A 24,157-nucleotide genomic window follows, 5' to 3' on the forward strand; every position below is an offset into this window, starting at 1 on the left:
TGTTGCCCTTCTCTGTATTCGTTCCAGCAGTTCTACATCCTTCTTAAAATGAGGCCTCCAGACCTGTATACAGTACTCAAGGTGTGGCCTGACGTTAGCCTTACACAAGGGAATAATCACCTCCTTATCTCTGATAGAAAAATTTCTATATATCATTGACAAGACACAATGAGCTACTCTTGCTGCCTGTCTGCACTGCTCAGAGAACTTCATATATACCTGAACAATTACCCCAGGTCCTTTTCATTCTCTACCACTGTCAGTGTAGTACCACAGAGTTCATACATTACTCTGGGGTTACTGTTTTCCATATGTAGTACTTTACATTTGTCAATGTTAAACTTCATTTGCCCCCTCTCAGCCCATCTTCTCAACTTTTCTAGATCCTGTTGCAGCACCGTACTGTCATTAGTGTCCCTAACAACCCTGACAACATTCGATCATCTGCAAAATTGGACACTAAGCTTGATATAACATCATCAATATCATTTATAAATTCAGAAAACAACAATGGACGCAACACTGAACCCTGAGGGACACCACTAATAACATTAGTCCATGATGAGCAGTGTCCATTGATTACCACTCTGTCTTCTCCCCCTCAACTATCGCTTCATCCATAGCTTGCCTCCAATGCCACACTGCTCCAATTTCTGCAGCAGTCTTCTATGTGCAACAGTATCAAAAGAACTTCTAAGATCCAAATATATAATATCAAAGTTATTCCTTGCATCCAGTTCTTTTGTGACTGCATCATAGTATCCAATCAAATTCACCAGGCAAGACTTTCCCTTAACAAAACCATGCTGTGTCCGCGCTATAATTGATGTCTTGGCTAGATGATCCTGCAGTGCTTCTTTAACCAGTGCCTCCATTAATTTTCCTGGAACAGAAGATAAATTCACAGGTCTATAATTACTTGTGTCAGCCTTTGATCCTCCTTTGTGAATTGGGGTCACATTTTCACATCTCCAGTCTATGGGTACCTACCCTGAGTCCAAGGAAGCTCTCATAATTATGGCTAAGGGTTTGCTTATTTCCTTTTCTGCCTCCTTTAATATAAATGGATAGATCCCATCTACCCCGGGTGCCTTTTTTATGTTTATGCTCAACAATTTCTCCTCCACTTTCCTCTCAGTTATTACAAAATCTTCTAACTGACTGCTAGAGTTTACTTCACCTCTGGCATTCCCCTTCCTGAATAACTCCTCATGTGTGATTGTAGATGCAAAATACTCGTTTAGTTTGTTAGTCACCTGAGCAGGATCCTCAACTGTTGAACCATCAATATTCAGTGGAACAATCTGATTCATCTCTTTCCTTCTAGAGTTTACACAGGTAAAGGACTCTTCTGTTTTTCTCTGCTTCCTTTGCCAAGGATTTCTCATAATCTGCCTTTGCTTACCTAATCTTCTTTGTGACTTGGGTACAGACCAGCTTATATCTATCATAGGCTTCCATGTCACCCATTAATTTGTATGTATCCCATGCATTTTTCTTCTCTGCCATATGTCTCATTAGTTCATTGACATCCATTTTGGCCTAAACCTTGAACAATATTTTTTAGTTGGTATGTAAAGCCTAGTAGCTTCCAAGATAAGTTCTTTGAATGCTTCCCATTTTGAATTTGCTGTTGGTAACATCATCAGTTGGTCCCACTGTATAGAATTTAAATACTGTCTCAGACCATCGTAGTGCCCTTTATGAAAGCAAAAATCCTTCACTTTACCCCTGATGGTAGTTACCTCTTTGAGTAAATCCCACTTCAGCACACTGTGATCACTGCCACCTAGTGATCACAGTGTGATCACTGCCACCTAGTGGTTCCTTTATCTGCAGATTCTTAACGCATGAAGAATCACTAGTGATAATCAGATCAAGAGTATTACTCCCTCAACTTGCCTCCGGATCATGTTGATGTAGAATACAATCATCCAATAAATCCACAAAAGGCTTGCTAGTGTAAGAGTGACCAACCCACAAATTCCAGTCAATATCTGGGAAATTAAAATTCCCCATTATAAGACTCTCTGATTTACTGGCCCACTCTATTTCCCTGTACAATTTCTTATTATACTCATCAGAGTCATTAGGCCTATAGCACACTCCTACTCTCAAATTTGATCTCCCAATGCTTATGTCACACCAAACTGACTTGACACTGCACTGTCCAGCAATGACAACTGGTGTCACTTCCTTGGATTTTATGTGTTTCTTAACTAATAGCATAACCCCTCCTCCCTTCCTATCCTGTCTATCCTTTCTGTTACATTATACTTCCAAAATTCCAGTTCTGCATTCCTTATAACTGTGACACCACATCTCTGATATCCCAACAATATCTGCCTTTGATATTTTGAGCAATACCTCAAATTCATCAAATTTATTTACCAAACTCCTAGCATTGTTGTACACGCAAGTATACATGCACCTGTTCTTTTTCTTAGCTACCGTAACACAACCCATGTGTTTACTTGTACCACAATGACTCCCAGCAGTCTCTGAAATATCCTGCATCTTGTTTTCCATGCTGCTGCTCATTCCAATAGAAGCAGTGCAAGAATCACTTTCACCTCTGCCAGTGGCTACTGTTAATCTATTAGTCTTTGTATCCCCCCAAGCTAGCAGTTTTCCGACCCACCTAACACTGCCTCAATAGCGTCAGCAAATATTCTTGCACCCTTTCTATTTAAATGTATCCCATTCCTGTAGAAGCAATCTCTCCTGTTAACAAGTATAGACCAGGCTGAAAAAAATTCTACCCCTTGAGCCTTGCACAATCTTTCCACGGCCGAATTGATCGACAGGGCTCTCATCATATACTCCCTCCTATCGTGTTTGGGCAGAATTGCAGACACGTTCAAATTTAACTCTAATTCACAGCTTTTTTTCAACAGTGACCTGTTCTTGTTAAGTAATCCCACCGGTCTCCTACTCTTAATATCATTTGTGCCAACGTGTACAACTATATCACCTTTTGTGCCCTTAAAAGATGATAATCGCTCTACAACATCTAAACCTTTGCCCCTGGCAGACATACCCTGGTCCTGTTCCACCTATCCTTTTTACAAAGCATGTTCCCCGTTTCCCTGACAAAGAGTCACCAACAACTAGTAGTTCCTGTGGGACCGGCGCATCCTGCCTTGGGAGTTGCCGCTGTGTTGGCGTGATGACCAAGTGCAAGCTCTTGACGTTGATGTGGGCAGCTGAGAGCTTGATGGGCCCCTCAATTTAGATCCTTCGAGGGCATCCACCCTGTCCTTTAAGTTCTCATATAGGCCCATAACAACGCAGAGTTATGGCCTGATTTCCTTACACTCCTGACATTGTGCACACACACAAAGACATCCCCCATGGAAATATCATGTCCCGTACCCGTCTGCTCCACAAACATCAAGCAAGCAGTGCATTTTAAAAGACTGTGATTCAGAGGGCAACTGCCTCCCTCAGTTCTCCCCCGAGTCACAGCACTCCCATTTTTCAGTATCAAGTATTATCTACGAGTTTCGTTTATATAACTCATATCAAGTTATGTATTAATTAATTATGTTATGTTTATAATCTAAGTCATTATATGTATCTAGTTAAAAAGTACAATTTAATTGACAATGAATTTTAACAAGATTAATAGATTTTACTGATTAATTGACAATATTATATTATATACTATACTATACTAAGCTTGCGCTATATAGTTGGGGATATAACGTTGTATCGTATTATAATGGCGGCAAGTTACGAACGGTAAATCTACGGACACTTGAGTATTAATTAACTTTCAAATCTCGCTGTCTCAATTCAGAATAAACTAAGGATCCTGACTAGATCTATACGCTACTTATAGAAAATAATTTAATAAAACAATTGGTCAATAAAGTGGCTAAATATGGCTAAAAAAACTTCTCGTTCAGCGGAGCTGCAACTTGTACCCTTACCGATACTAAGTAATACCTACAAAATCTCTATCTAAGTTAAACTTTAAACTAAGTATCGTAACTAGGAATATAAAACTACTCTAGATAATAAGTTAATATGCCAATTTAAGCTAATAGAATAGAAAAAACATTTCTATTCCAGGAGCAGTAAAACTTTGCCTGCACAAGGCTATTCTCATTCTCCCAACTGCCAATTTCTTTGACAGCTTCGACTCTGTTCCTCAATCCCTCTATGTTAGTCCATCAGAATAGTGTCTAAAATCCTCACACTCTCTAGGAATATGTTCCCCCTTAGTTGTGCCATGCCCCACTAGAGATGATTCTGCAAAATTCCACAGTTAGTACAGTGAATATAATATGATTTACAAGAGAACTTCCACTGATGGTTCGCTCCTGAACCATAGCATTCCCACTCAAAAAACAATCCTCAAACAAACTTTTCTGCTTGTTGGAGGACTAATTCTGGTTTAAATTTAATTAAAAATTACTATTAAATATGTGTAAAGTAAAGCAATAACTAATGCTACAAAAATAACAGTTGTAGTTTTAACAAGAATGGCTGTCTAGAACACTTTGAAATACTGGAGTGCTTAAAACTCATAATTTATACAAAATATGAAAAAACAAATTAAGACAGAATATAAAATAACAGTTATACTGTGAGCTTGTGTGTGCACACTTCACGCAAGGCCAAACTCAACTGATGCTTGAACATGAGCATATGCAGACTTTTAAGGTGTAAATTCATTAAGGTAAGAGTAATATAAGGTTCGACACAAATGAGTAGGTCTAAACATTTTTATTTGAATACGTAAGTGTGGGTGTGCAGTTATAAAATTTCACATAGAAGTCCTAGTGATAGGTCGATTAGAAATCACATTTTTTTTTATCTTAAGGTTTCTCAGTTAATATGAAAATATGAAAAGATGTATACTTTCTCATATATATATATATATATATGAACTTCATTCTAAGAATGCAGTTCAATACATATATGAGAAAGCATACTTCTCAAATTTGTGCCATTTGAGGTTCCTGTATAATAATACATGTATAAGATGCTTATTGTATCTATTATTTGAAATTTTAGTAACCACCATACCTGACTTTATTCATAATGTCAGTACCAGCCTGTTCTAAAAGGGTCTGATTAACAAAATCTGATGGAATAATTCCTCTCTCTTGACAAAGACGTTCTAAGTCTCTCCTTACTTTCTGAGTATGAAAAAAAAAAAAAAAAAAAAAAAATACAGAGAAACATAAAATGCATATTTTTTATGTTCAGAAGTAACAATTCTGGATATAATCAAATACAGAATGTCTAAAAATTCTTGAAAAATTGCTGAATAAAGAGCAGTGAAAATTATAGTTATATATCTTATCTTTATATTTTCATTTCGAATAGGCGAACATAGAGAAAGTAGCAAATACTATCAGGCTACACTGATTGGATGGAAATCATGGGTTATCTACCTAGTAACGGGTAGACCCACCTTTCTCCTGGATAATGGCAGTCATGTAAGCGAGGCATGGAGTCCACTAGTTCACGAGAGTATTCCACAGGTATTTCCATCCAGGCTTGCAGCATTGCTATCCATAATTCTGGCGCATTCCTGGGTGGAGGATCCAAAGCTCGAACAGACCTTTCCACAGCATCCCGAAAATGCTCCACAGGGTTGATTTCCGGTGAATGGGGAGGCCATTCCGTGGTGGTAAAATATACAGAATGCTCTTCGAACCATGTTCTAGTCACCACGGTTCTGTGGGAAGGTGCACTGTCCTGCTGGAAGAGTCCATTGCACTGTGGGTGCAAGACTGCCACAAATGGATGAAGATGGTCTGCAAGGATGAACACGTAACCTGGACTGTTCAGAGATGTGTCTAGACGTACCAGAGGTCCCAATGTGTATTAGATGAACGTTCCACAGAACATTACTGACTGTCCACCTACCTGAACAGTTCCTTGTTGATGACGGGTTCATAGCTTCGTGTGGTTTCTGCCAGAAACACACCCTCCCATCTGCTTGAAATAACTGGAAATGGGACTCATCGGACCGGGAGACCTGTCTCCAACCAAACATCCAAGGTCCAGTGCTGATGGTCTTATGCCCAGTTGAGGCGCGGAGTCCTATGTCGTGCAATGGGATTCTGGTGGGTCGGTGGCTCCCATAACCAACTGCGGCTAATGGTCGCCTGATGGTCTTGGTGGAGATGTTTCTGGCACCTCCCTTGTTGAAGTTGGCAGTGATTTGCACCACTATCTCTCTCTGTTTGGTTGGCTGAAACAATGAATGACAGAACTCGACGGCCACGTTCATCCAACACCTTTCTATGCTCACAGAGCTGTACACGATGAGATGTTATTCCAGAAATAGCATATTCGCACCACCTCCACGATATAGAGTGACCCATGCATCGGGCACCCACTTTCATTCCTCTTTCGAAGTCTGTTAACTCACGACGTTTATCCATACTGACATCGAATTACCATCTATGTGAATGCAGTGATGCAGTATACTTATATTCCCGCCAAGTGGCAGTTCATCCACTAGCAAGACAGGTGACAGCGTCGCATTGCCCATGAACCAGGTATCCCATGAATTCTGTCTTTTCAGTGTATAATGCCTCAATTTACATTCAGTTAGATACTTACTTCAGTTCAATTTAATACTTCTAACTGATTTAAGAAAAGATTCAGCTTACTATAGAGACTGATAATGCTGAAAGTTATGGAAGCACCAATAAATGGAATAAGGATTGACAGAAAATCTAACAGAGCACAACACACTGGGAACTATAATTTGGCACATTTCACAAAAAAAAAAAAAAAAAAAAAAAACAACACATCATTTTACAATTGGGAAATATTTAGAAAGCAATTCAACGCACATGTATGATTACATTTATCTTTAAAAATTCATGCAAAAAAAAAAAATGGCATTTCTCTTTTTCTAGTTATTAGTTCATGAGCACAAACAGTTCTTGCAAATTTCAGATACAAAGCTAGCCATACAGCACTTGCACAAGGTGATGACCAGTTTGACATCACTTAAGATTAACTGAGGCCAAAGAGAGATAGAAAATGTTGTGCTGGTGTGGGCACAGCTGTAAAAAAAATGTATGGTGATTAAATCTAAGGGATCCAGGACATACTCTTAGTAGAAAGAGTTCTCCTAGGTTACACAGCTTACTGAATAAATAACAGCATTAAAACATAGAAATTTCACCCTTTTTGCATGGATCGGAATGACAAATTATATCCCAGACATATGTTCTTTTTAAATATATAATTATATCTAATAAACAATATGGTGCTTAATTTAATGTACAGTTAATCAGGTTGATGACTGTAGTAAGCAGTAAAACAAAAGACGCCACTCTCTCTCTCCTCGGCGATGCTACAGTGTGAGTGTAAAGAGTGAATGGCATTGAACCTTATATTGTTTTTTCTTACTATAATTATAATTTACCTGACACTTTGATTTTAATAATCTACTGTGATTATATTTCACCAAGGTACATTATTAAAATCAAAATGGCATATAAATTTAAAAAACACTGCTAATAATATTTATTCCTTAACAATCTAGTAAGCACTTTTATTATGTTATCAGCTAAAAACAGAATTTTTTTTTTTTTTTTTAATTTTCAAAAAAATGCGAAAATTTTAGTATTCCTTAAGTATGGAATGTATCCCTCGTGATTTTTTCAGATATCTTCCACTTTTCTGTTTTGGAGAAAAAAAAAAAAAAAAACCTGCCATGTTCATAATCCACAGAGTTTCACTTTGGTTTTATTTCTGTACATCTACCTGAAAGCAGATGAAATTGAAGGCAGCCAGGAAGATATATACAGCCACACCCTGACTATAGCATTAGTAGAGGCGTATGATGCAAGAAAGCAAGCTTATGCAGCATCAGCCAAAAAAAAAAAACAAAAAAAAAAAAAAAAAAAACCCAACTCCCAATTTACCCCTCCCGTTCGTTCCAAATACCTGTCCAGCTCAGTCTTAAATTTATTTAGCCTATCAACTTCCACAACAAAGGATGGAAGTCTGTTCCACCAACCAACTACACACTGGCTAAATGCAAACTTCTGCACATCTATCCTAAAACTGTCTTTGTTCAGTTCGAATTTATGCCTTCTCAGGTGATTATTCTGAGCAAGAGGAAGAATCCCATCAGCACTGAGCATGTTGAAACCATTCAAGAATTTATACACCTCAATCAGATCACCTCGCAGGTGCCTAGTCTCCAGACACTGTAATTTTTTAAAACTTAAGCCTTTTTTCGTAAGAGCAACCCTTTGTTCCATTCACTAATCCTGTTGCCCTTCTCTGTACTCATTCCAACAGCTTTACATTTTTTCTTAAAATGAAGCCACCAGACCTGTATATAGTACTCAAAGTGTGGCCTGACCTTATACAAGGGGATAAGGGGAGGTGATTATCACCTTACACAAGGGGATAATCATTTCCTTATCCCTGCTAGAAAAATTCCTGTATATCATTGACAAGATACCATGAGCTACTCTTGCAGACCGCCTACACTGCTCAGGAAACTTCATATCTGCCTGCACAATTATCCCAAGAACCTTTTCATTCTCTACCACTGTCATTGTAGTACCACAGAGCTGATACGTTACTCTGAGGTTACTGCTTCCCATATGTAGTACTTTACATTTGTCAATGTTAAACTTCATTTGCCCCCTCTCAGCCCATCTTCTCAACTTTTCTAGATCCTGTTGCAGCAGCGTACTGTCATTAGTGTCCTTAACAACCTTGACAACCTTCGATCATCTGCAAACTTGGTCATTAAGCTTGATATAACATCCTCAATATCATTCATAAATTCAGAAAACAACAATGGACCCAACCCTGAACCCTGAGGGTCTGCACTAATAACATCAATCCACGATGAGCAGCAGTGTCCATTGATTACCACTCTATCTTCTCCCACTCGACCATCCCTTTATCCATAGCAGCAATTTGCTTCCAATGGTACACTGCTCCAATTTGTGCAGCAGTCTTCCATGTGCAACAGTATCAAAAGCCTTTCTAAGATCCAAATATATGTTATCAAAGTTATTCCCTGCATGCAGTTCTTTTGTGACTGCATCATAGTATCCAATCAAATTGGTCAGGCAAGACTTCCCCTTAACAAAACCATGCTGTGTCTGAGCTATAACTGAAGTCTTGTCTAGATGATCCTGCAGTGCTTCTTTAACCAGTGCCTCCATTAATTTTCCTGGAACAGAAGTTAAACTCACAGGTCTATAATTACTTGTGTCAGCCTTTGATCCTCCTTTGTGAATTGGGGTCACATTTTCACATCTCCAGTCCATGGGTACCTCCACTGAGTCCAAGGAAGCTCTCATAATTATGGCTAAGGGTTTGCTTATTTCCTTTTCTGCCTCCTTTAATATAAATGGATAGATGCCATCCACAGTGAGTGCCTTTTTTAGGTTTATCTTCAACAATTTCTCCTCCATTTTCCTCTGAGTTATTACCAAATCATCTAGCTCACTGCCATAGTTTAGTTCATCTCTGGCATTCCCCTCCCTGAATAACTCCTCATGTGGGATTTGTAGATGCAAAATACTCATTTAGTTTGTTACCCACCTGAGGAGGATCATCAATAGTTGAACAATCAATATCCAGTGGACCAATCTGATTCATCCCTTTCCTTCTAGAGTTTACATAGGTAAAGAACTCTTTGCTGTTTCTCTTTGTATCCTCTGCCTAGGATTTTTCATAATCTACCTTTGCCTGTCTAATCTTCTTTGTGACTTGGTTACATACCAGCTTATATCTATCATAGGTCTCCATGTCACCCATTAATTCATATGTATCCAATGCATTTTCCTTCTCTGCCATATGTCTCATTAGTTCACTGAAATCCATTTAGGCCTAAATCATGAACAATATTTGTTAGTTGGTATGTAAAGCCTAGTAGCTTCCAAGATAAATTCTTTTAATGCCTCCCATTTTGAATTTGCTGTTGGTAACATCATCAGTCGGTCCCACTGTACAGAATTTAAATACTGTCTCAGACCATCGTAGTCGCCTTTACGAAAGCAAAAACCCTTCCCTTTACCCCTGATGGTAGTTACCTCTTTGAGTAAATCCCACTTCAGCACACTGTGATCACTGCCACCTAGTGGTTCCTTTATCTGCAGATTCTTAATGCATGAAGAATCACTACTGATAATCACATAAAGAGTATTACTCCTTTTAGTTGCCTCCCGAACATGCTGATGTAGAAAACAATCATCCAATAAATCCACAAAAGCCTTGCTAGTGTGTTAGCGACCAAACCACAAATTCCAGTCAATATCTGGGAAATTAAAATCCCCCATTATAAGACTCTCTGATTTACTGGCCCACTCTATTTCCCTGTACAGTTTCTTATTATACTCATCAGAGTCATTAGGCCTATAACACATTCCTACTTTTAACTTTGATCTCCCAATGCTTATGTCACACCAAACTGACTCGACACTGCACTGTCCAGCGATGTCGACTGGCATCACTTCCTTGGATTTTATGTGTTTCTTAACTAATAGCATAACCCCTCCTCCATTCCTATCCTTCCTGTGCACATTGTACTCCCCAAATTCCAGTTCTTCATTCCTTATATCTGTGTGACACTACGTCGCGGATATTACAACAATATCTGCCTTTGATGTTTTGAGCAATACCTAAATTCATGAAATTTATTTAACAAACTCCTAGCATTGGTGGATATTCAAGTATACATGCACCTGTTCCTATTCTTAGCTACTCTAACACAACCCATGTGTTTACTTGTACCACAATGACTCCCAGCAGTCTCTGAAATACCCTGCATCTTATTTTTCAGGCTGCTGCTCACTCCAATAGAAGCAGTGCAAGAATCACTTTCACCCCCTGCCAATGGCTACTGTTAATCTATTAGCATTTATTCCCCCAAGCTAACAGTTTTCAGACCAACCTAACACTGCTTCGATAGCATCAGCAAATATTCTTGCACCCTTTCTATTTAAGTGTATCCCATCCCTGTAGAAGCAGTCTCTCCTGTTAACAAGTACAGACCAGGCTGAAAAAAATTCTATCCCTTGAGCCTTGCACAATCTTTCCAGGGCCGAATTGATCCACAAGGATCAGATCAAGTACTCCCTCCTATTGTGTCTGGGCAGAATTGCAGACACTTTGAAATCCAACCCTAATTCACGGCTTTTTTTCCATGGTGACCCGTACTTGGTAAGTAATTCCGCCGGTCTCCTACTCTTAATATCATTAGTGCCAACGTGTACAACAATATCACCTTTTGTGCACTTAAAAGTTTATATCAGCTCTACAAGCGGATATCATCTTACGGAACTCTACGTAAGTCAGAATTTTCCTAATTGCTTATGCAGTACTCGCAACTATGTTCGCTGAATTTGATTGAAGCAAAAAAGAAATGTTCGAAGAACATGTAAATAGAATTATTTATTAAATTTTTTTATCTCATGCAGAAGAAAAATTACAAAAGTGAGCAATTACAAATATTTTAAAATTACAAAAAAAAAAAAAAAAGCATCGCTTCCAGAATCAACATCTCCAGCTGATAAGTATGCTGATGAGGAGGTTGAGGGCTGTGAAGATTTAGAAGGGGTTGGCTACTCAACCTCACGAAAGAACATATTAATGGATGAATGCATGGTGGCTTTTTTATTTTATTTTTAGATTTCTTTGTTGCAAGCAAGCATATCATTCACTCCTCTCTTAAGTTTTAATAATTGTTCGCTGTTAGGATCCATCTTGTCAAATCTCGCCATTGCCAATGTAATTTCACGAAATGCCATCTCTCTGTTGATGAAGCGTCTCGATGAAGCATCCTTAAGCCATTTAAATGGCTTAAAGATGCTTCATCGAGAATTTAATATGGTGTGGTAAATATTGTAAGATTTCAAACAGTTATTAACGTCAAATTTTTCTCATCGCCTTCTGCAGACAATGCCTGAGCAAATGTGTGTTTGTTTGTTATTTGGTTTTTAGGAGCATTAGCAACTAAGGCTATACTGCTCCGGGATATGTGGTGGTCATTCCGTGACCTTTTTGCATCCTCTGTATTTGGTGGTCACGGGCTTGAACCCCGGTCTAATCAAGAAGCATGTGCTACGTACTGCTGCTCTACCCACCTGGCTACGGAGGTGCCGCAAATGTGTGTAAATAGTATGATTTGAAATTTGAAATAACACCCTGGTCCTTAGGTTGGATGAGTGAAGTCATGTTTGGCAGTAGAAATAACTTATGTTTGATTTGAAATCATCTAGGTGTGTAGGATGGCTAAGAGAATACTTGGTAATTTCCTTCTACTTCTCTCTCTCTCGGAGTAATTCGGAAATTTTTTTTTTTTGGCTGGTGCATCATAAGCCTCAGGCTTCCTTGTACCATATGGCTAATGATAATAATAAAAATCTTGAAAAGAATGGCATTGTCTTACAAATTTTTTCAACCTCAGGAATGAAGCAGCATTTAAACCCATCCCCAAAGAGAGAGATATTGTTATCCATGCACTCTGGTTCAATCGGAAATGCATGGGTAGGGTGGCTTTATTGACGCCTTTAAATGCATGAGGATTTCCAGGATGGTACACAAGCAGTGGTTTCAATCTGTAATCTTCCACTGCATTAGCCGCACGCAAGAGCATTGCCTATCTTTTGAAGCCTTGAAACCTGGCATCGTCTTTCTCTCTTTCTCCCACTGCTTTAGCCGCAAGCAACAGCGTTGCCTATCTTTTGAAGCCTTGAAACCTGGCATCGTCTTTCCCTCTTTGGCAATGTATGTGTGATCTGGCATTTTTTTTCAATACAAAGCAGTCTCATCAAAGTTAAAAATTTGCTGTGTTGAATAGCCGTATTCATCAATAATAATTTTTTTTCCAACACATCACAAAATTTTTCTGCAGCTGCAGAATCGGCACTTGCAACTTCACCACATACTTTAATGTTGTGGAAACCAGTGGGATGCTTGAACCTATTAAACCACCCATTGCTTCCACGAACTTAGCTTGGGGTTCACTGTACTTATCCTTAATATCTTCATAAATACTTCTTGCTTCTTGCTTTGACTGATTTTCCATGCATATTATTAATAGCTTTTCCATCTTCGATATAGCACTTGAACACTGTTTTGTGATCACTGTTGATCTTAAATGTGTTGCTCCTTTAACATGTTCTTTTCTACATGCACTGTCCTTTAAAATAGTATTCACTGTTGAAGCAGAGAGACCTAATTCCCTGCAATAGATGACAAACTTTGTCCTGCTTCGTACTTTTTAATCATTTTTATCTTCATTTCTAAATAAATTTTGCTTCATTGCTTAGCACTGCCACCACCTGCACTTTCCGTTGGTTGTTTTCCCTTCATCATTGTAATGAGCAAATAGGAATGAAGAGAGGATTCTGAAAATTTATGTTTTTTATATGATTGAAGATATCAGTGAAGGGGAAATACATTTCACCATAATAACATAAAAACCCATACAATTCCAGTTATCAGTATTATCGCAAATGCAATAAGATCGAGTTTACTTCCTGTTTATAACAGAAAAGCTCAATAAACCGGAAAGTGCAAATTGCTTTTATTGTTTTATGGTCGTGACCTCCAGAAATCAGTTCACTTTACAATATTTTGCAATACCTCCATTTGTTCCTACAGGATGCAAAATACGTTTCCATATTTTTTTTTCAGTTTGCAGCTGCTGGCAAAAACTTACGTAAAGTTGAATTTACGTAAGTCAAGTATTACATAGGTCAGGAGTACCTATATATATTTTTTTCCAAAATAATACTAAGAATTAAAAAGTTTTAAAATTTTCCATTTTACTGCTGAAATCTACACCTAAGAACCTGCTGCTGTAAATGTTTTGATATGCCCGAAAGAAGTCTTTGCTGGAAGAAGGTTCCCCCCCCCCCAATCCTTCAATGTGAAAGTATTTTCTCTCTGAAGCATTTTTCACATTTGCTGCGATGTTGTTTGACTTTTTTTTTTGTTTTTCATTTAACAAATTAAATTGATATTTACACTTTTAACTACTAGCCAGCTTTTAAGTCATAAATATTTACAAATGTAAATAAGATCAATAGTTAGTACTTAATATTCAATATTTTCCAAATTCAGCACCTCTCAAATCCTGAGTAGGTGTTGGATTCTAAACCTGTTTATTGTGACATTCATCATAATATCAATAAAACTATTTATATACTTTAAAGTAGAAATAGCTTTGTCTTTCACTGACACCAAATAAGAGTTATACATTAAAAGGAAAAGAATGTCACTTTTAGAGTTGGCATAAAAAAGGTTGGAGGACATTTATATATATATATATATATATATATATATATGTGTAGCTCCCAAATTTTGATTTTCCAAAAGATAGGATCAGGTAACTGTAAGAAGGGGAAAAGCAGGGAGTTTTTTTAGCAAAAACAAGCAGTAAACAGGAGATTTTTGAAAAAAAAAAAAAACAGAATTAATGTATTTTTTCTGTTTTGAAAATAATGAGTAAAAATGCATAATTTTTTTAATATTTAAAGTTTCTATTAAAAATTAAAACATTATGTATAATAAGTACTGGTCAATTTATTTTATTAGAAAACAAGAAATTTGGTATTTTACCAACAGGATTAAAAAAAAAAAAAAAAAAAATTTCGTAATTAGTGTCAGTAGTGGCAAATGATTCAATGAAGCAAGCATATGCAACGTCAGTCAAAAAAAACATCACCCATCCATTCCCTCCAGGTCTTCCTTAAATTTATTTAAATTGCTCACCTTTACAACACATCTGGTGTTGTAAAGGTGAGTAATAACCAAACTATCCACAGGCTGAAGGCAAATTTCCACACTTCTGTCCAGCAATACCATCCTTCCTCAAACTGAATTTATACACCCTCAAAACAGCAAAGACTTCTTTACTTACGTAAACTCTAGAAGGAAGGGGATGAATCAGATTGGTCCACTTTATGTCATTGCTTGACTGCTAATGATCTTCCTCAAGTAGCTGGCAAACTGAATGAGTATTTTGCATCTACATTTCACACATCAGGAGTTCTGTAGGAAAGTGGAGGCCAGAAGCTTATCAAACTCTAACATGGAGCTAAATGATTTTGTAATAACTGAGAGCAAAGTGGAGGAGAAACTGTTAATTTAAACATAAGAAAGCCACTTGAGGTGGATGGGATCTATACAGTAATATTAAAGGAGGCAACAGAGGAAGCAGGCAGATCTTAAGCCATAATTATGAGAGACTCCCTGGACTCAGGAGGAGATTCCCACGGACCGAAGATGTGCAAATATATCCCCAATTCACAAAGGGGATCAAAGGATGACACAATAAATTACAGAGACCTGTTAGTTTAAATTCTGTTCCAGGGAAAATATTGGAGTCACTCATTAAAGAAGCATTGCAGGATCATCAGGAATGTAAGAATGAGAACTTGAGTAGGAACAAGATTCCCATCATTGAGCATTACTATTGCTTGACAGCTGTGACATGTTGATCTTTCAATTCAGAGACATAAAGAAGATACTCTGATAGGATACCATTTGGTGAAGAGATCAGAGTTTTATGGGGAAGGGGGTTACAGTAATAGGTATTCTCCCTATGGATGTGGCTTTCAAATTTTTTGGGCAGGTTTGGCAGATGAGGCTTCCACTAAAAGATCTCCAGATCTTAGCCTTCTCACAGAGTTTAGGAATCTGGCAAACCCTTCTAACCCTTTCTGGATGAAAAAGGATGACATTTTCCTGATTGCCAAGTGTCTGGTGTAGTGGAGAATGAGCAAAAGAGATGTCACTGATAGTGGTCTATCCTCATTTCTGGGACTTCCGACAAGAATTGTCTACACCATCTGATCAATTAGATAGGGACTTGTTGGCGGTCCCAAAAAAAGAATTTAAATTACTCATAAGGGTAAAATAAAAATTTCTGATGCCCTAAGTGCCTTGCCCACAATGAAGCTCCACAAGAGGAAACCAACTCACGAACTAGCAGATACTGCATACACGAATGGGATGGTAAGTTTCCACATTTCCCATATGTCTTGACCCTGCCTCAGGATCATAGGGAAGTAGAACTATTGTAATGCAGTTGACACTAGCAGTAAGAACCACTCAGCAATTGATCCCAGTGAGGCCAGTCTGGGAATTCCTGTTTTGTCAATACAAGTGCCTAAGTGTATTAGGGCTGAGCCCCCCTTACCTACCAATCCCTCTTTCTGAGTTTCCAAGGGTTGTACACTCTGGATTCCAATGATGCAAAACTAGGGGAAGAATGATTATAGTCCAATTCTGGTCAATTTTAAATTAATATCTCAGTCAAATGGCACACCCAGAAAGGTAGATTTCTACAAAATACAATTAAGGGTAAAAAAAGTCATATCCAAAAATGCACAGAAAATATTAGAGTGCTGCTAAAGAACAAAAACTTCTAACACCATGGTAGAAGAGCAAGAATGATCACAGTTCATACTCCACAGAGCAAGACTGATCGTAGCTCAAGCTCCAAAGAGCAAGAATAAGTCATAGTACAATTATGTAAACATGCTTATTGCTGATGGATCACATAGTAAAAACGATAAAACCTTCATTCACTTCGGAAAAAGAGAGATCAGGGTGAATTACTTATGTAAATAATATTCACATTTCTCCATTACTTCTTGTTCAGAATTGCTAGAGCACTGTAGAAAAGCAATAAAAATGAGTAGACAGAACACTAGGAATTTACAGTCATCATTTACTCCTCTGATATGCTCAAGAACTGAAAAGAGTATTTTCCTGCTTCATGAAAAAGTGTCACATCCCTACTAGGCTGATAAAGACAATAAAAGTCACGAAGGAACAGAATGTTTCTTTATTAGTGCAAAACTTATTTTGGTACCTATCACACAGAAGTCATAACTCCAAAAGAATAAAAACAAACAAAAAAAAAAAACGTACAACTAAAAATTTTAATGAATTTGCCAATCAATTTGACAAAAAATATAAATGAATATAAGAATGTAGTGGTAATCGCAAATAATGCAAGAAAGCAAGCTTATACAGGGTGTCTCAAAAATATTGGGTACAAACATTTAGGGGAGGTAGGTAACATCTAAAGGAATGTGAATCGCTTAGGAACCCATAACCGGAAACGTCACGGGAAAGTAGTAGCAGAGGCACAAGAAGCAGAAATGACACAAGACAGTAATGAGTGGCAAACATTTATTTGACGTAATATTAACAATGGAGTACGAGAGAGATACATTTCATGATGTTACAACAGATGCTCGAAGGTTCCACCATGAGATGCGATGCATGCGTGACACCGACGCAGCGTGGATTGGCGGACACAGTCGAACACACGACGAGTTCTGACACGAGATCCATTTCCGTCTCCACAGGCGATTCATACACGACAGATTTGAGGGCCCCCACAGGAAGAAATCAAGGCTCAATAAATCAGGTGAGCGTGGGGGGGGGCAGGCATCGGGCCCACCACAGCCAATCCATCAACGCCCAAAACGCCTGTTCAAATGGTCACGAACACACACCTTCCATAATGGGCAGGCACCCCATCATGTTGAAACCAAATTTCGCTTCTCACATTTGCTGGAACACCGTCAAGTAACCCTGGTAGAACTTGTTCAAGAAAGATCAGATATTTAGCGGAGTTCATGCGGGATGGTAACAGGTACGGGCCGACTAAGCAGTCACCGACCATACCTGCCACACATTTATTGTGAAGCAATGTTGTGCTGCATTGGGGTGCACCGTGTGGGCTCTCTGCTAATCCATATACTAGGTGCATATCTGCCAGCTCACAGTTCGTATATTGATGCATGCTCTTCGTGTGGCGACTACAGCTTGAATGAGTAAACCAGAAATTTTCCCTCTCGCGAACTGATGAACAGCGCCGGGTACCGACTTACGGTGACGTTTCCGGTTATGGGTTTCTATGCGATTCACATTCCTTTAGATGTTACCTACCTCCCCTAAACGTTTGTACCAATATTTTTGAGACACCCTGTATAGCATCAGCCAAAAAAAAAAAAAAAATCACAGTTCATCCATCTGTACCCTCCAAGAATTTGTCTGGTTCTCCCTTGAATTTATTCGGCCCATCCATTTCTACAATAACAGATGAAAGCCTGTTTCAATAATCAACCACCCACTGGCTGAAGGTAAACTTCTGCACATCTAGCCTATAACCATCCTTCCTCCACTTGAATTTATGCCCCCTCATGTGTGTAATCTCAGCAAGTGGAACAATGCCATTAACATTCAGCTTACTCAATCCATTCAAGGATTTAAATTCCTCAATCAGATCTTCATGCAGATGCCTAGTCTTGAGACACTGCAATTTACAGAAATGAAGCCTAGAAAGGCTTCAGTTCTGCAAACTGCAGTGTCTCGAGACTAGGCACGAGGACTAAGTAAGGGCACCTTTTTGTTCTCTTCACCAATCTGGTTGCTCTTCCCTGCAACCAGGCTAAAAAGTTTCTGTATATCACTGACAAAGCCCCATGAGCTGTGCTGGAAGAATGTCTGCACTGTCTAGAGAATTACAAGTCTGACTGCACAATTACCCCCAGGTTGTTTTCATTCTCTACTACCCTGTGTGTAGTACCACACAGTTGATAAGGTACTCTGGAGTTACTGCTACCCAAGTGCAGTACCTTGCATTTGTTAATGTTAAACTTCAACTGCCATTTCTCAGCCCATCGACCCAATTTTCCTAGAACTTGTTGCAGTACCTCACTCTGATGACTGTTTAACCACCCTGACCAACCTTTATAACATCTGCAAACTTAAAGCCACTAATAACTATAATTAGTCCATGAAGAGAAGTGCCCATTGATAACCACTCTGTGTCTTTTTCCAGTAACATACCCTTAATGCCACATTGCTCCAGTTTGTACAGTAGTCTCTAATGTGCAATAGTATCAAAACCAAAGGATATGATCTGAAAATTATTGTTTTCATCTAGTACCTTGGTCACTGGATCACAGTAGCCTATCAGATTGGATAGACATGACCACCGCTTAACAAATTCATGCTGTGATTGCAGAATTATTGCATGCCTGTCCAGATCCTGCATTACTTCTTTAACCAGTAATGCCATTATTTTCCCAGGAATAGACATTAAGCTAACAGGTCTGTAATTACTCATGCTGCCTTTTGATCCCCCTTTATGAATTGGAGATACATTCGCTCATCTCCAGTCCATAGGGACCTCTCCTGAATCCAAGTATGCTCTCATAATTATGGTTAAGAGTTTGCTTACACCCTTTGCTGCCTCCCTCAATATAATTGGATAGATTCCATCCACCCCAGGTGCCTTTTGTTATGTCCACCTCATCAATTTTTCCTCCACTTTCCTTTCAGTTATCAGAGTCATATAGCTCCTCTTTGGAGTTTGATATCCCCTTCACTGGAAAAATTCCTCGTGTGTGAATGCAGATGCAAAATACCCATTCAATTTGTCTGTATGACCCAATAATATATATGCATCCCATGCACTTTTCTTCTCTGCAACATTATCAATAGTTCATCATTTGAAAACCATTTAGGTCTAAGCCTTGAATAGCATTTCTTTATTGGTATGAAAAGCCAAGTGACTTCTTTGATTACTTCCCTGAATACTTCCCATTTAGAATTTGGTTAAATAATGTTTATAGCATTATCACTTGGTCACTCTGCAAACAATTTAAAGATTGTCTGAGCCTACTGTAGTCATCCTTACAAAAGTAAAAGCCCTTTCCTTTATGCTTGACAGTACCTATGTCTTAAATTAAATTCCACATTAGTACACTCTGATTGCTGCCACCCAGTGCATCTTTGCAAAGTGCAAAGCTGAAGTGAATAAACACAGTATCTAGAAAAAACCCCCAAAAATTGAGAAAAGGTAGGAATCAAGAATAACAGCAGTGGAGGTGTATGTATACTACCCTCCAAAAGTATTCAGACACACATTAGTTTCATGCTGATGTTGCTTCCACTCAATGACACACTTTACCCTCCTGGATAGACTTTCTGCTAATGGAAGATAAATTGCAGCAGGTATAATCATTCACTCTTGAAGAACCATGACCATTTCAGCTGGAGATGCAGGATATGTTGGTCTGGTCCTCAATCAAGGTTCAAGTTCATCACATAAGTTTAGAATCTAGACTCTGTGCTGGCCATTCTATCTTCTGCATGTTCATGTTCAGGAAACATTCTCACTGTGGCCTGAAGACTTATCCTGTTGAAACAAACAGGGGTTTACACCAAAGAACTGCCACATCATAGTAGAATGAAACTGTCCAAAATGTTAAGGTAGGTGGGTTATGGTATGGCCTAGGCCAGTGGTGTCCAACCTACGACCTGTGGGCTGGATCCGGCCCACGAATAATTTTTATAAGACCCGTGCTGAAAGTGAACTAAAACAGCATCAATTGCCATTGTGTGTACAGGCATGCGAGCATCCAGCTTGACTGTATCAAACATGTACATGTGGTTCAGTGCAGTCATATGTACACTAAATACAGTTATGTACGTATCAATCTTTCATATTGTGAAATTCTACTATATTGATATAACTTGTTAATTGCATTGAATTAATTATTAATTTGTATTGAATTAAAAAAAAAAAAAAAAAAATCCATAAAAATGTTCCAAAAGAGGAAAATCAATTTGGAGTGTTGTGTTTTTAATCAAAGGTGGCCTGAAGACTATTTCTTCATTTAATACCATGAAAAAGCAGTGAGTGTGTTTGGTGTGTAAGGAGACTGTGTTTGCTTTTAAAGAATATAATTTAAAACGACACTATGATTCTGAGTATAAATCTTATGATCAACATAAAGGAGTGTTGCGAAAAGAAAAGTGGTCAAAACTACAAAACACACTGAAAATTTTTCAGTCAAGAAATTTATATGCTGTAAGTGCCAGTTATCAAGTTGAACATTTAAACCCTTCAGTGATGGCAAATTTGTTAAGCATTCTTTGTTAAAAGTTGTGGAATAAATTTGTCCAGAGAAACGAACGATGATACAAGATATTAGTTTGTTTTGACAAACAGTTATGTGAAAATCAGAAAATATTGGAAAGAATTTGTTCAAACAACTTTTGGAAACAAATGAAATATTTTATTGTGGCACTGGAAGACAGTACTAATGTAAATGACACAGCTCAACTCCTTATCTTTATACCTGGAATTAATGATAATTTTGTACGGCAAATTTATCATTATTACCAGAAGATGGCAGCTGAATGAATAAACGAGGAAGATGAAAAGTTGGTTCTGTGAGTTTGAAGTTGGACAGTAAGTGGATGTTAGCTGGTGGCAGCACATGTTCGGACTGTTTTGAAAGAGAGAGAGTGGGAATTATAGAAGCCAATTCAGAAGAACAGTACCCATGGAAGTATCTGCAGAAAAAGGAATCAGCAGAAACAGAACGTCTATGAGACAGAGTGGAGAGACTTTGTTAGAGATGAGTCATTAATTAACCTAACTGCTCTCTTCTGAATGGAATCTAGAAGTCTGAGAGGTTTTTTTTTGGGGGGGGGGGCACCACCCCAGATATGAGAACAATATTCCACGGAAGGGTGGATTTGCGATTTCTACAGAGTGAACAGCTGTTTGGAAGAAAAGTAATGCTGAGAGGGAAAGAGAAAACCAAGTTTTTTAGATGTAGAAGAAGCAATATTTGTAATGTGCTTGTGCCAAGAGGGATTAGAAGTCAGGGTAATCCTCAAAAGAGATGTATCATCTTGCCTAGATATTGAACTGTCACCAAAGATAAGCATAGGAGCAGAAGAATCCTTTTTGCGATATATATAAGACAGGACTGAGTTTTAGAAGGAATCAACTAAGTTGTCTTTGCCCCACTGGAGAATTACCTGGAGATTGGCATTTAAGGAATTGGTTGTGGATATTCAAGAAGTTGAAGCTGATTGAGCAGGGCAAGATTTCTCACACTGGAAAGTGGAATGCAATGTGCTATCATCAGCAAAACCATGGATGGGATTTCCAGTCAATGGAAGAAGATCATTAACATACAAGAGGAAAAGAGTGGGGGGGGGAGAACTGAACCTTGGGGGACACCAGCATTAGTGGAGAAGTTAGAGGACAGAGAGCCATCTACCATCACCCTCAGTGAGTGGTCAGAGAGAAAACTAGCTAACCAATTACAAAAACAGTTGGCAAACCATAAGATGGAAGCTAGTTTAGAAGACCTTTATGCCAAACATGATGGAAAGCCTTTGAGATGTCAAGAGCAACTTCTTGTGTTTCACTTTTCCAAATTCAGTGGAACTTTTCCACTGAATTTGTCCATAAATGGGTAGCATAAGCCAAAATATCACAAGTGGATCAACACTGATGGAATCCATACTGGCAATCATTGATCAGATGGAAGGTTTCTAGGTAATTTAAGATTTGACAGTTAATTGATTTCTCCATTACTATAGAAAGAGTGGGAGGGATTTGTCACCCTTTTTAGGAACTGGCTGGATATGAGCAAATTTCCAAGCAGAAGGAAAAACACCTTGGAATAAGAAAGTGAAAAGAGGTGGAAAAGAAGAGGAGTAAGTTCAGAGAACAAGTGGAATAAGTAAGTTTTGAGAACAAGTGGAGAAATACCATGAAGACCTGGAGCTCCATCGAGAAATACCATCAGGACAATCTTTATTATGTACTGAGATTGGCATCACAAATTTTCAACCAAATTTGAACAATTATCTAAAAATATCCAGCCTCAATTATCTCATTAAATGTTAAGTTTGTTCAGTAACTGTTATTGTGTATTGTACTTAAATAAAATTTTTGAATATTTCAAATTTAGGTGTATAATTATTTTTATTTATTCACCTTAATATTGAAAAGCAGTGATCCTTTTCAGGTTGTAAATTTTCTAAAGTGAGCATTTAAAAGCAAAAGTAAAGTATTAAAAAAAAACAAAACAAAAGTAAAGTATTTAAAAAAACAAACAAAAGTAAAGTATTTAAAAAAACAAACAAAAGTAAGTCATATTTTTATAACTTTAATAAAATTAAAAAAAAGAAATCACTGACATAATAGATTTGTTGCACATAAAAGTGTTGGGAATTTGCATTTTTATATATATAACCTGAAAAGCAAAAATGGTAACATGAAAACAGAAACTTCCTTTTATGTGTAACAAGATATGGAAAATGCGACACAATTTTTTTTCGAATCACTCTGTGGGGCCCGCAAAACAAATCTAACTTTGAATATGGCCCCTGTACGGGAAAAGGTTGGACACCGGCTTAGGCCAGAAATTTTCTAAAGTGAGCACCTGACCTTCAAACATTTTACTGCAAGCAGAATGTAGTTTGGCCCCCGATACTCGCTAGGCATCCTCCATAATTATCTTACCCATGTGATCAGAATAGGGTGTAGTGAGATTCATCACTCCGTAGAACCAAAGGATCTAGGCTATACCATAATCCCACATCTCACAAACTTCACTGTAGGAGATTGCAATTTGGCACCAATGCCCTCCAGGCATCCACAATTCCTGTCCATCTGATCAGAATAGGGTGTAGTGAGATTAGGCACTCTGTAGAACTGATTTCTAATATGCTATGGAAATGCAGTTCATGGTGAAGTGGATGTACGGTTCACTGCACCATGCAAGGCACAATTCCTGAGTGTGGTTGGTAAAGTTTGACTTGTGTTGCTGCTGCTGCTGTTCTATGAAAACTGTGGCTGCAGAGTTCCATATGTACAGAATTTCTACAAAATGTTCAATGTCACATAGCAATGTCTAATAAGATTGTCATACTAACCATCCAAGTGCTCTCTGGTAACGTGGAATGAGCTTCCGCATTCTTGTTAGCTGCCAGATGGTAGTACCACCACACTTCCATTTCATGATAACATCTCTGACAGTTGACTTTGGGTAGTGCAGGCTATCAGCAATTATACTAATTTACAATTCAGCAATATGACATCTGACAATAACCTTCCTATCTCATCAGTCAGCTTGGCTCTATGTGTCATGACGAGGACCAAATAACGTGTTTGGCTAATATGCCTTCCTTACATCTGAATCACTTTATCTGGGAAAGTCCACTGGAACCTTTAATCAGGGGTTCTTACATGCATTTTTGAAAGGTAGTGCATGCCTTATTTTGCTATTTTTAGGATTTCTTATTTTGAATAATAACAACATGGCTTTGCTTTAGGAAATACACCAAGTCCATTGGATAC

General features: G+C 38.1%; 1 protein-coding gene across 4 annotated transcripts in view; it reads right to left on the reverse strand.

Moving 5' to 3' along the window:
- The window catches only part of LRR (capping protein regulator and myosin 1 linker 1 leucine rich repeat protein), a 1,021,987-nt gene that overhangs the window by 426,720 nt on the left and 571,110 nt on the right, over positions 1-24,157 (reverse strand). For all 4 annotated transcript variants that reach the window (XM_090381859.1, XM_090381857.1, XM_090381858.1 and 1 more), the window contains exon 24: positions 5,038-5,150. In XM_090381859.1, coding sequence (XP_090237985.1) covers positions 5,038-5,150 — 113 coding nt within the window. The remainder of the gene's footprint in view (positions 1-5,037; positions 5,151-24,157) is intronic.

Source organism: Mastigoproctus giganteus, chromosome 9 (genome assembly GCF_048544385.1).
Source record: "Mastigoproctus giganteus isolate SK-2022 chromosome 9, ASM4854438v1, whole genome shotgun sequence".
In the NCBI taxonomy this organism is placed as follows: domain Eukaryota; kingdom Metazoa; phylum Arthropoda; class Arachnida; order Uropygi; family Thelyphonidae; genus Mastigoproctus; species Mastigoproctus giganteus.